Raw genomic sequence first — 13839 nt, 5'->3', positions numbered from 1 at the left:
TTGGCAAAGCAAATGGCTTTAACTTAATCAAAGGCGAGACCTATTGCATTTTCAATGCTTGTTTTTTATGTTTACAAGTAACCTCTGTGCGTTTAAGTACCCCAGTCCCTTGGTTTAGAATCAGTTGTTTTATGAAGTTGAACGGTTTGGATGACCCTCCAAGCATGCCAACACAGCCTCCTTATGAGGGCGTTCTAGGGGGTGTAAAGTACCAATTTAGTTAATTTAGGAGTTGGCCCCAAAGTCCATGTTCACTCATCTGCTTTCCCATTATAGCAATGTTTACTTATCTGAAGGGTGTATGCCCTTTTTTTTTTTTTTTATTGGAAAGCAATCGTGAAATTGAAATTATGTTCTGGCTGGGCTCACACTTTGCCATTTTTTCCCAGGATTGACATTAATCTAGAGCGCAGTTCTCACTGTAGTTCTATATTTTATTTTTATTATGGTTTGGCCTTTGAGGACTTATAAACACAGATACAGAGGAGTTATTGGTCAGCTGGCTTAATCTGTTGGACTGTTAAACTGTCAATCACATTTGACTTCCGCCCACCGCACCATTCTGCATGGATCAAAGGGTCAGCCCTCTTTACCCATTGACTCAGTACACTTTGAGTGCACAAAGTCTGCGCACATTGGTCACATCCACCTAAAAATAGTTCCTCAGTGACACAACTGGTTCAAAATGGTCTTTCATTTATTTATAATCCATCTTTAAACAACACCATCTATTTTGCCGCACTTCGGCTACTCTCCTTTCAAAAAATTGTAGTTATAAGTTGTGTGATTGACATTGTAGCGCTGTATCTGCCTGAGTCCTTGGTTAGGTATTTATTCCCCCCCCCCCCCCACCCCCAATAATAAAAATATTAAAGTCCATTGCCCAGCTGTTATTCGGAAATAGGTATGTCGAGCTCACTATGGAAGACAATGGAGTGGTCCGGGCTTCTAATGGCTGGTAGAAGCCCAGAGCAGCAACATTCCAATGTTTGTTCACAGCTGTTGCTGTGAACAAAAACTTCAGAGCTCAAGGGGATTTAAACCCCCTTGGGCTCCTTGAGGCCTTTGTTTTACAAATTAGGACATTCTGCCCTGTATGGGCAGAATGTTCTAATAACCTTAGAGCCCGATGTAGTTCGCTCTACCGGCCTTTAAAGACCAGCTCCCTTGTTAAAGGCCCTCGACTAAGGCTCGGGCTTTTACCTCTGGTGCAGGCCCTTAATGGCTAGTAGAGCCAGCTACGTCAGGCTCTAAGGCTATAGTAGACCGCCACATCAGGGAATCTTTCAAATTTCAAGTTTGTACTGTAAGCATATAGTGGGGATATATATATTTGACACTATACACTGAACCGGGACCTTTGTCAGTGCTTTTTATTGAAGAGTCTTTGATCTGAAATCAGCATTCCCCTGGCGTTTCATAAAAGTATATCTGGCATCACAGGATTGTAGCAATTCTTTTTTTGCGTTTGATGAACTGCTTGTCAGTGATGACATAAAATTGCATCACAACCGCTGGTGTATTAGATGTCCTCATTACTTTTATTTTCAAAATGAAGTTTTTCTCATGTGCATTTAAAATTAACCTGGTTTATTATCCTTTTTTTGTAGATAAACCTCATTTAAACCAAGAGGAGAAAAATAATTATTCCTATGTGAATGCTAAAGACAACAGTGAGAAACATCCAGTTGAAACTGCAGCAGTTGAACAAAACTCAGATGTCCAGTTGGACGATGACCCCTCCGACTCGCATGCAGGAAAGAGGCCACAATCTCCATCAGGAATATCTCAAACGCAAGAATCTTTAAGGACTACAAAATACGACTGGGATGAGCAAGACCATGAAGATGTAAGAACAGATGAAATTCAGTTTGAATTTAGCAGTGGGAATTCTGAGACAAAAAGCCAAGTGGATGGTGTAACAAACACAAATGATCAGGACCATCCACAAGAGGCATTTGAAGATGATGGTGATGATGAACTGCAAAGTGTTGTGAAACTTAGCAATTGCAGAACTTACTGTAGGCCCAGCAAAGGAAAGCAGTCTCACGGAACAGCTGATTTTGACAAAGTAATGGACGGCACAATTCATTCTGTGGCCAAGTCAGATGAGTCCGACAAAAGTAAGTTGAACACTGCAAAAAAAGGTGCTATAAGTAGTGCTGTCAGGACAAGTGGGCGGACTCGAGACTACACTGTCCTCCATCCATCTTGTTTGTCTGTTTGTAATGTGACAATACAGGATACCCTGGATAGAAGTATAGATGATTTAACTACAACAGCTACTACTGATTTAGGAGAAGCTGGGCGTCTCCGTAAAAAAGCTGATACTGCGACCACCAAAACGTATACCAGATTTCGACCTAGCCATTCAAAATCAAAAAAGGATGCCAAACTGGAGTTTTTTGGGTTTGAAGACCAGGACGAGGGTGGTGGTGGTGAAGGGGGGTCTAAAATTCCCGGCCGTTCCAGCTATAGAATAAAATATTTTGGTTTTGATGACCTAAGTGAAAGTGACGAGGAAGAAGACGGCGACTGGCACATGGCAGAAGTCAAAGCTAAAAAGAAAGAAAGAATGGCAAAAACACCATCCGCCTCTCTTCCATTGAGATCAGAAGCATATGCAAATTTACATGCGAGACAATCCACTGCCAATTTAGGTGAGTGCTAGTCTCAGTCTTTGATACTCTATTGAGTCAGACCAAGTTGGAGTTGTGCAGGCATTCCTAACACAAATATATGTGCCTTTTCTCAAATATAAAAAAATGTATTTATATAGAAATGGCATTACTACTAAAATGGAATCACTACTAATTTGGTAATTTCATTTGTCCTGCTACTTATACAGTTGCCATTCCAGTTGTCTGTTCGACACAGTAAAAAACAATACAAAGACAGATTTAAAATGGCATTAGACTGGTTGTTAAATAAATCTTGTTCAATCAGTCCAGAATCCAGATGCTTAAACTTTCAGTCTGCTCGCGTAAGTCAGGAGGACCGGGTAAGTAGTAGTAAAAGAAAGCAAGCAAATGTCACTGAGTTTCATACTGTGCCGTTATTACACTGCCTTAAAGGCCATAACCAGCAGTTAATTTTATGATCTTTCCTGAGAACACTGAAAATTTCTCTCTTTTAGCAAGAAATGTCACCATTTTTTTCCAAGAGTCTGTTTTTTTGTAAAGTACCAGAGCAGCTCTCATTCCCAGTGTTTAAATGGATTTTTCTTATTTACTTACACAGCATGGAAAACACAGCTTTTTTTCTTACACCATGTCTGGTTAAATATGCAAATAAGAAATGGTATTACGCACCACCTGTAATGCCTCCGTGTAAGGTGTCCTCGAAGAGAATTTCAGGTGTGCTTATCCCTCGTCCATGGACAGGGCAGACAATTTTCTAGTCATTGTAAACTGGTCTAGTACATAGAGGTCTTTTTCAAGTAGACCTGGAAAGAGCATCTATTAAGATGATAGTACTCTTGATTCAGCAGTGAGATGTCCAGCAGGTGTCCCGATTCCCTTTCAGCTAGCCGTTTTGTCACTGGAATGTCATTGCCTGAGACAGAAGATAAAGTTGGGAGTCTCCTCTTCATTTTTAGTTCTCTCCTGAGACTGTGCACGTGCTGTCCCTTGCGTCAATCTGTTTTCTTTATTTAAAAAAAAAAAATCAAAATATAAAAAGGAACTTTTGGCCCACCCTCTAGTTAGCATTGCTTGGCTTCACTGTCTCGCTCATTTTCTTCCTTTTCACTGGCCAGTGCATGTCGCTTCACTTTATCTCAATGTGTTTGTTTTCTTCTCTGGAACTGGAACAGATCAACCACTTATTGATTTCGTTGTTAGTGGTCTTCCACGCTGCTTGTGCTCGGATTGCTTTTTTCCTTTTGTTTTTGCTTGCAGACAACTTGAACTTGCCAAAGTTGAGGCTCGTGGTTCCTGGTATTTCCAAGAGCTGAACGTGAAAAAACGAGCAATAAAGAAACTATCGGCTGTGACCACTGTCTGTAACTTACATTTGGCCCTCGCGTCTGTTTAATTGATAAGGCTGTAAACCTACTCCCTTCGTTTGACTGTTGCCATACAGTTTATTTATCTGAATTAACGTTTCCAGATGAGTCACATTTTCTTATTTGTTGGTTCTCTTTTTATAATTTTGAGTTTTATTTATCAAACATGAGTTTTTTTCAAAAAGTGTTTCTGGCTTACCTCTTTACACCTACCAACCCCTAAAATCACACTTCCTCCCTTTACCTCCAACCACCCATGAGCTGTAAAATCAGCCATACCTCCATTTACCTCTACCCATTCCCAAACCCTAAAAGTACCCATGCCCCCTTTTACCTCTACCCACTCCTGAACCCTAATATCACTTGTACCTTCCTATACCTCTACTCCCAGCTGAACCCTAATCACTTTTTTTATTATTAAAAAGTATGTGAGAAATTGGGCTGTTGCTTGAGGAGGGTGTGTATCTTTCTCAAGCAACAACCACAATCCCCATCAGGTTGAACCACAGAAGTCACTAAATTAACCAGTGCTTAACCCTCTGGTAGCTTAGTGCTTAAAAGCAGATAGCGCCAACTGTGGTTACCGGTTTGCACCGGACTGGGACAAAGTCCCAAGTTCAGGCTGACCACGATGGAGGGCAGGCCGGATAGAGTGACCAAGTTAGTCCCGCTCAAATGTACCTTAAATCCTGGTTGCGTAACTTTGGGGCTGTGCAGCGGCGGTCTCAAAGCGATGTGAGGTCTTTTTCAAGGATGCGTCGTGCCTTTTCTGATGAGCTGTGCAAGCTGCAATACAGTTTTGCATCGTGCTGCATTAGTTTTGATGAGGTGCTGCAGAGAACTGCATCAGTTCTGATTAGACTACAGCTTGGTTGGAAGAACCACTTTAGCCCCAGGGGTCCAGGACTGGGGATGCAGCACTTTGAGTGGGGGGGCTTGGGGGGCAAGGACTCACAGCAGGCAAAGTCCAGGTGCAGGGTTCAAGATGGTTGAAGCCTTTTCTGTCACTGAGGGTTTGATCAGGAGGCCAGATAACTAGCACTAGGTGTCACTGTGGTAGTCCTGGGTTCAAGGTGCAGGTCCAATCCTTAGGCAGCAGAGCAGTTCTTCCAAGTCTTGCAAAAGTCCAAAAGTGATCTGAAGAGTAGGATCCGCAGACCCATTTTTATATCTGGTGCCTTCCTTGAAGTAGGAGAAGATTCTGGAGTTTTGTTATGCTGTCTCTGAAGAATACACAAAGGGAAACTGCAAACTACAGTCATGTGACCCAGGAACAGGCTGCAAGCACCAACTGGTTAGGACACGAAAATGGCAACTTTGTAATTTTCAGAATTGTGATTTAAAATCCGACTGGACCCAAAAGAAGGGTCTATATTCCAATTCCTCAAACACCAAACATGATTTTTCCACTTGATCCCAATCAAAAGTTATCACTTAAGTGTAATAAGGTATGCCAATAATATCTTATGGGAGAGGTTTGCCTAACTAATTTAGGAGTCTTTTCACTACCAGGACATGTAAAACGTAAGTACATGTCCAACTTCTTAAATACAATGCACCCTGCCCAAAGGGCAGTTTATGGCTTACCCTAGGGGTGACTTGTATGTATTGAAATAAGTTTAGCCCTGGCAAAATTTTATTTTTGCGTGGTCGAAATGACAGTTTAAAACCAAGCACAGGCTGCAATGGCAGGTCTGAAACATGTTTTAAAGGCCTACTTAAGTGGGTGGAACAATTAGTGCTGCAAGCCCATTGGTAGCATTTAATTGGCAGGCACTTGGTACATGTTGTACCACTTTACTAGAGATTTACAACTAAATTAAATGTGCCAACTGGGTGTAAGCCAATTCTACCATGTTTAAAGGAGAGCACACAAGCTTTTTAGCACTGGCTAGCATTGGTAAATCGCTCTTGAGTTCTATGGCCAACAGAAACCAGTTCAGAAAATAGGAGGAGTGAAGGCAAAGTTTACAAGTGACCCTGTAGAAATGGCCAAGTCTAGCAGTATGTTTTTTTCCCAGCTTGCCTACTTGGTAAATGTTCAATTGCGTACCTGCGTTGTAAAGGTCCTTTGTGGTAAGGGCTGCATTCACTCAAGCAGGGCACATTCCTGCCCTTATTTTAGACATACTCCTGGCTTCACCCTTGCACATCTAAATGTTTTAGGGGCCCTGTCTGTTTTTTCTTTTTTGCCCTTCTGTATTTTTGATGCACGCACTCACCTCTGACAGTATGCTCCCTCCCCTCACCTCCCCATGCCCTTTACTTTAGATTTCACCTCAGACTGAGCACACGCTGTTGCACATTTTGGGTACATACAGGGGTTTTAGAGCCCGCCTATTGCTTGGCTTCAAAGTCACTCATGTCTTTTGCTTCTTTGGTTAGCCCAGTATTGTTCCACTGCTGGCCACTTTGAAGTACTTTTTTCCCTCATCTACTTGCACCTTTCTCCCTCCCTCTCCCACATTTTTCGTGCCCTGCGGCTATGTTGTTGCTTGTCCTGTCTGCTCTTTCCCTTTCCTCGCTGCTCGTTGCCCTTTTTGCCCCCACCTTCCTCCGGCCTTTTTAGTGTCATCTTCATTTGGGAGCAAAAAGTTGAACCTCAGCGTGGGGGCAGGGGGGGGATTGTAAGATAATTAAACAATTGAGTTGTTTTTTCTTTGAGTGCCTTTTATGTACTTGTGAGTTTCAGACATCACCACCATCCTTCTAGATTTTGACAGCTTCATACCACTTCCAGTAGGTTACAGCCCTGGCACCTGTTTGAGTGGCAGTTTTTATAATTTTTGTTATTGCTTAATTTGTGTTTTTCCCTTCAACCTCCTCCATTAGCTTACATTTCCTGTTCCGCATTAAAAAAAATTCCCTGTTGATTCATATTTGCTGACAAGATGTTGTTGTAATTTCTTCCAGATTTTTTTTTTTTTTTTATGAAGGCAGAAAATTACCCAATACTAAAACTTATTTCTGCCCGTCATGGTCAGTGCTGGCTTGTTGTATAGCCTTTTTTTTTCCTTCTAACTCTCAGCCCTGCTCCACAGCAGCACGACATTTACAAACCAAAAGCTGTTGCATAGTTAAGACCTATTGGCTTTGCATTGCTTGTTGCTGTGGATGCTGTTTGTTTAAAGCTTTTGCTGTCTTGATTCTGGATGTTATGCCGCAACCCTCTGCAGGCACACAATACTTGTACCATGAATTTGAAAAAAAATAAGTAAAAAAAAATATTTAGGCAAATGCTAAATAACGCACTCTTGTCGAAGGGTCAACTTTTTTTCTTTTTTTGGTTCAGCTTGCATTTTATTTATCTTTGTAGTCCATTGATCTTTTAAGAGACTGTGAACCAGCTTTGTTCAACGAGTTGTTTTTTTGGGGTAATCAATTGCTACTTTCTTTGACCGAAAATTTTATTGCAAAATGCTCACTAGATCTTACAAATGAAGTGCTTTCTAGAGAGGACTTTAAATACATTGTTATATGTTATTTCTGCTTGAAGATGCATTTACAGGTTGTCTAGGAAAGGCTTATAATAAATTAGGCTCTGAGGCCTTATATACCTTTACAAGTAGATTTGATTGCTGTCATGGTAAAAAAAAATAGACCTTCTAGAAAAGGCATGCGATTATAAGTTTAAAGGAATTGTGGGGAATGGACAAATCTGTCAGCCAATTGTTTCAGTTGTGCCTGTATGCTGGATGGTGTACCTTTTAAACAAGCATTTTAAATGCAATCGGTCTCGTTTGGGACCTTATATCTATTTAGCTATGCAGCACCTTAGCGTGGGTGCTGAAATATCTACTGTTCTTTAACATTGAGGGAAAGTAAGCACCTAACAGCGTGCTACGCTAGGTATGGGAACACATGGAGAGAAATATTGCCTTTCAGCTGGAAATATTATAGTCCAAAGCTCTCTTTGATATAAAATCAGGGCCTTCGGTGGTCATATCACTGAAAATACAGGATTTGAAAAAAATATTGTCTACGGGTGCTCGTAGAAGACTATTTCTATGGACTGGAATCTAGAGAAGGCTAAAGTGATTCTGGTATTTTACTAACCTCTGTTGGTCATTTTCGATCAAGAAAGTTAAATGGAGGCAGTTGCCAGAATGTATTTATTTATTTTTTAAAAGTCCCTCCGCAGAAAGCAATTCTGGTATTTTACAGACCTCTACTGGTGGTTTTCTTTCAAGTTAGTTCAATAGAGGCAGTTGACCAAGCAGAAAGCTATTTGGGTATTTACTGACCTATTGATCGTTTTTTATCAAGACAGTTAAATAGAGGCAGTTGAACAGAAAAAAAAAAGTACATACACGGATAAGTATATTCTAAAGTATTTACAAGAGGTCTTGAATGCTCGACCTAAAAATGACAAAAAGAACAATTGATGGACAGAATGTAGAAGAACGTCATACATTCACCCCAGTAGAGAGATCTAGGCCTAAATCAATCGTTTTTTTTACTAACCATACCATTCCAGTTTGGACCCAGCCATATGTTTCCGGTCCAGGAAGTACCTGGCTTGTCACTTCGGGCTGGACTGTTCCTATGAGGCACAGGGTCAAGACTGATTTGCATATGGCTAGGTCTAAACTGGGGTGGCATGGTGAGCAACAGAATGATGGATTTAACCCCGATCTCTTGACTGCGGTTGAATGTTTTGATTTGGTCTGCATTCCGTCCACCAATTGTGTGGCTTTTGCTTTCTCGCCCTAAGTGCGCCAGGTATTCTCAGACATCAATTGTGTGTCTTTTGCGACCTAAAAATAAAGCAACAGTGATCAGCTTGGTGGCTAAACTGTGATAAGTTTTAATCTACTTGACCAGAACTGAAGATTAAACTAAAGATACCTACTCAATGGGAATGTGTGCTTGCCTGACCAGATTTGTCCTCTGTTTTGCATTCTTTCCCTAAAGCAGAGAATCTCTGAAACCTATAAGCACACTCTCTTGTTTCCCTAAGACTTTTGCCGAATATGGTATGAGAAAGATGGGTATGTAGTTGGAAAGTGTGGCTAGGTCCACGGATGTTTTCTTGAGCAGGGGCGTGATTCCAGGTGTCCAATAATGTGGCTGAGTTGATGGGTGTTTGTGCTTCGCTGATTGAGAGTAGGCCTTTGGTGAAGGTATAATGTGGACCAGGGGCAGATAAAGCCCTTAAGTCGATGGTCGTCATGGTAGCCCCACATTGGACGAGTGTATCTACAGGCCATGAGGTCAGGGTTCGTTCATCGGCCGTGATGGGAAGTTAAGTTGCAACATTTATGGGATCTGGTTGAGTGTTGTATTTGCTGTATATGGTGGTTATTTTGTTAAAGAAGAATTTCCAGAGATTATTGGAAAGTTCTTGTGAGGGCTGATGTTGCTGGAGGCGGAAGGATGTGCGGTGAAATCTTTGATGGCGAAGATTAACCAGCTGCTGTTAGTGCTGCCGTTGATGCTGACATAGATGCGACCTGTGCTCTTGGTGTTCGGTATCTGCGGGTGGTAGTGTTTTAGGGCTGATTTAATTGAAGTCTTCTTCTGTGGTGTCTTGACTTGTTCTCCATTTCTGCTCCAGTTGCAGGCAGTTGTTTCATCAGACTTTAGTTCCTCTGTGTTCCAGCTGGCCTGTGGTCGGGCTTTTGCTGTTGGGTTGTGCTTGAGGGGAGTCAGGGTGTTGGTGCATGTGGTGATCCAGCTATTAACGTTTTTGATGGCTTTCAGCAAGTTGCTGGTCTGCTCGGAGAAGGTGGAATCCCTCTTCTCTTATGAGATGCTTTTCCAGCTTCAGTGGGCAGTTCTGGTGGTGTTAGGTTTGTGATTGTGCGGGGTGGGTATGATGAAACTGACAAGGACGTGGTCTGTCCAGTTCATAGTTGCTGACTTGTCAATTTTGATGTTCCTGATTGAGGAGAAAAGTAGGTCCAAAGGATGTCCAGTCCTGCGGGTGGGGTTCAGTAATGTGCTGGGTTGAGGCCAAGGTTTCAGAGATTTTCTAGAAGGGCCGCACAGTTTAGTGGGTCTGGTGTTTTAGGTGAAAGTTAGTTTTTGAGGAGGATGGAGCTGCTGGCATTGATGATGGATGCGACAAAGTCAGTGTGCCTCTGGCGAAATTTGCGTAAAGTCCAGGTGGTTTTGTATACAAAGGTTCTGCCCAGGGAGAAGTTGGCTGGGATGCATATCTTGAATGTGAGGTGTTCGTGCTGCTGAGGGTGTTTTTTTACGTGGTGTAGCTGATAATATATTTGAATATGGTGGCGACTCCACCTCCGCGCTTGTGCTGATGTCTTGCCTTACAATGTAGCCTGCGAGAATGGTTGTAGTGATGTCCAATGCCGAGGTTTGGTTTAGCCATCTTTCCGTGTGAAAGAGCAGGTCCGTAGAGCTGTTGTACAGTAGGTCCCAGAGCACCGTGGCATGTTTGTGAACGAGTAGGTGTCGAGCATTCATGTGAGCATGGCATGTTTGGGAGTTAGGTCTGTGTGAGTATGAGCGGTTTGCTGGTTCGTGTGAATGAGTGGGTGCTGGGTGCGGTTGGTGCAGGAGTGGTGTGTGGTGTGTGTAGGGTGTGGAAGAGAGAGTGCATCAGAAGTTGCAAGAGGCGCGTGTGAACACTTCAGTATGTTGTGGCAGCAAGTAGCAGCCAGGGTTAAGAACTGTAGCAGTGCAGCAGAGTATCGGTGTGTGTGGATGGGGAGTCAAAGTTCCTGGTGCTGTGCTGGTCCAGACACAGACTGGTGCAGATGGGCTCGTCTTTGGTACGCCTTTGTTATACCTTTGGTACATCCACGCTGCTGCTGTCAATTAGGTCTGGGAGGAGCACAAGGTTCCGTGGCCGGGAAACCCATGATTTCACTTCTGTGTAGATAGATGGGAAATCCAGTGATGTGTACCCTCTATATGACCTATATTCTTATTATAGATGGAGCTTCATTATGGGCTATTAAATCAAACCTAAGGTTTTTATTCAGCACCCATCCTGAACTCACTTATTTGAAGGTGCGTTCATATGTGCTAATGAGTGAAGAGGCGACTTGGCAAAATGAAATATTTTCCTAGGGTTACACAGTTTAGTGAAGCAGGGAAGCCAGGATCTATCCCAGAATTTGACATCAAAGGGTAACGTTTTTTCCTTAATTCTTGAAGGATGAGATTAGAACATACATGACTGGTACAATCCACATTTTACTTTAGGCATAGCTTAAAAGTTGCTCAAGGACTTGGGGTGCTTCACGACAGACAGGCTAGTTGTTATATGCACATGGAGATTTGGTGGGAGTCCCAGGATGCTGAGCGAAGGCGGAGAATTTAATCTGGTTCCTTGAGTTGCTTGGTCAGCAACTATAATTAGTAGGTCACATTGTCCCCTTGGCTCGTTTGGGGCTCCGGGTTTCAAGTGGACCTCAAGCAGAGGCAGGCATTTGGCTTGAGCTTTCAGTGGCTCACCCACCTCTACCAGGAAATGTTTTCATGCCCTGGGAAGACAGCAGTACCTTGGTTCCTCTACAGGAAAGCTTTGTAGGGAATAGCTAGCCATCTAATATAAACTTTAATGTAAAAGCCCTTGCTCTGTCAAACTATTTTGATACTCTGCCCTAAGTTTTAACAGGTACTGTAGGAAATTTACGTTTATCTGGAAATGTGACAGTGTCACATTTGTAGGTTCGTGTGTCTCCAAACATAGCACACAACTGGAAGGGTCAACCACTTGGCTCATGGACTCTCATCCAGTGGCTCGCCAGATTTTCTTTTTCATGTTCTCCCTACATATTTGTAGTACCATATAGATGACTACATGTGAGTGCTTGGAGGTCCAGTAGTATCAGTGCTCGGATAACACAGAAAACAAATTCATGCTTACTTTGGGCATCAGTCTTTGCTCTGGTGAACAAAGCGTGATTAACATGACAGGAGTTCCATTGCTGCAATCGTTTGCGTTCTAGTGACATATGCATCACTACTTTGGGGAAAAGCATATTACAGAGACAGTCTGTTGTCCCAAAAGTTGTTGCGTAACATAAGAAACTTGAACGCTGAGCTTTTGACCTTGAATTCATCTTTGAACGAACACCTGAAAAGTGTTTAGCAGATGAACAATACAGTGAGTGTACTACTAGAACAGTAATTGAGGGATTGTTTAGTATCCTCTGTAGAGTACATCTAGTCCACAATCATTAACTGAATACCTGTATATGTTCCATTATAGTAGTCCACCAAACAAAAATACCAAATGTGCAAGCAGATACCCTAAATGGAATCATTGTAGTTAGTCACATGCTGGCCACTTTTTGTTATTTTGGCGTGGCTAAAAAAAATTAAATCCAAGTGCAGTTGACTTTTTTTGAACTAGGCACAGATGTTGTTCTATTTTTAATTACTAACGAATTTGATCTCGAAATAATGAAGTCGAAGGAAGTGATGAAAGGGTTGACCTAATTGTGCATGAGTGACCTCGTCAATGTCCAGCTCTTTTTAATGTCACATTAGCACTATTTTTATAAAGTAAAAGACACAGCTTGGTACCTCTGAATGAGAACAGTGTGCAACTAAGTACAGCCAAACATTGCAGTACATTCTGTCACTTTCTTAGGCAGAATGAAACCTTTCCCTATACATTGAGCCCTTTGCTCCTGGAGAACCCGTTGCCATGTAGGCAGTCTTCTACCCAGAAATTCTTTCGTTTTGAACTCCTTGTTTTAGAGTTTATTTAAGTTAAGAGTGAAATAAGTAATTTAATTTTCGCTTAATTTTAACATAGCCGTACGGCAAATGCACCTGAAAACGTTCATGATGAATGAGGCAGTGGGGAAGCTGAGAATGTTTAGGCTTGTTGCACATTTCCTCGATGAAAGTCCTCGTACAGTGTGTTGGTGATTGCACAGACCAGCCTTCTGACCATCCCAAATCTGTGATGAGTGGGTTCTAGAAGTGGTTCCCTGATTCTTGTGTATGGCATGATCCTTTAGATGAAGAAAATGAACTGCGAGTGATGTGCTTAATATGTTATTATAGCTTGTAATGCACACATACACTGGACGGTCACTTGGTGCGAGGTAGCTTTCCAAAATGACCCAGGATACTTGTTTGAATGTGGTCATGTCCTTATACATGGAATATTTCATAGGTGTTACCACAAGATGGCTATTATGATGAGGTGTGTAAATATTTAATTTTTAGAACTACATTCTACAAAGTCCTTAAGCTTCTCCAAGATGGGAGAGAAAACAGATGGGATGCAGGTGTTGCTTCAAGCATGCTCCTAGTGAACTTCACTTTAAGACTCCAGAGTGCCTTTTCTAAATGCTCTGAACACAGGCAGTTAATCTGTAGTTAGATCAGAATATTAGTCATTGGCAATTATTCTGTGACTGCTGTGTCATGGATATCTGCTCTGGTTTCTACAGTAGTGTTGAATGTCGTAAAAGAACTCTTTATAAGCAAGTACAAAGGTGTTTCGATCTTAAACCAGTCCATATTTCTCTTTTGTTAATTTATTTTTGCCCTTTCAGTCTCAAACACAAGTTCTTATCACTTTTTTTGTGATTTCATCAATTATGTTGTGTGAAACCATTATAACGCAAGGCGGATGTTGGTTATTGGTTGTCCATTTAGGCAAACAGGCAATTTTCTTTACCTTCTATGCTTTGTGCCTTCAACTGAACATCTGTTTATTCAGGGAATTTCTAAGAATTTTTTTTTCTTTACCGTACATTTCTTATTACAGAAAACTGTAGCTCATGCTTTGATTTCCTTTTTTGGTGCACTTTTTTATTCACATAATGTTACTGTGAACTTGTGGTTTTAAAACTCCTCCTAAACACCACTGAGATTAACCAGTTAGGGTTACTATAGCA

At 41.8% G+C, this 13839-nt stretch overlaps 1 protein-coding gene across 4 annotated transcripts in view; it reads left to right on the top strand.

Moving 5' to 3' along the window:
* WAPL (WAPL cohesin release factor) overlaps window positions 1-13839 on the top strand; it is a 1161107-nt gene that overhangs the window by 101457 nt on the left and 1045811 nt on the right. For 2 of the 4 annotated variants that reach the window (XM_085607305.1, XM_085607315.1), the window contains one exon: window positions 1611-2660. In XM_085607305.1, the coding sequence (XP_085463431.1) occupies window positions 1611-2660 (1050 nt within the window). The remainder of the gene's footprint in view (window positions 1-1610; window positions 2661-13839) is intronic. The other 2 variants (XM_085607324.1, XM_085607332.1) reach the window with 1 other exon arrangement.

This window comes from Triturus cristatus, chromosome 1_2, assembly GCF_964204655.1.
Source record: "Triturus cristatus chromosome 1_2, aTriCri1.1, whole genome shotgun sequence".
Taxonomy (NCBI): Eukaryota; Metazoa; Chordata; class Amphibia; order Caudata; family Salamandridae; genus Triturus; species Triturus cristatus.
The sequence above is the reverse complement of the archived record's forward strand: the minus strand, read 5'-3'. Positions and strand labels throughout refer to the sequence as shown.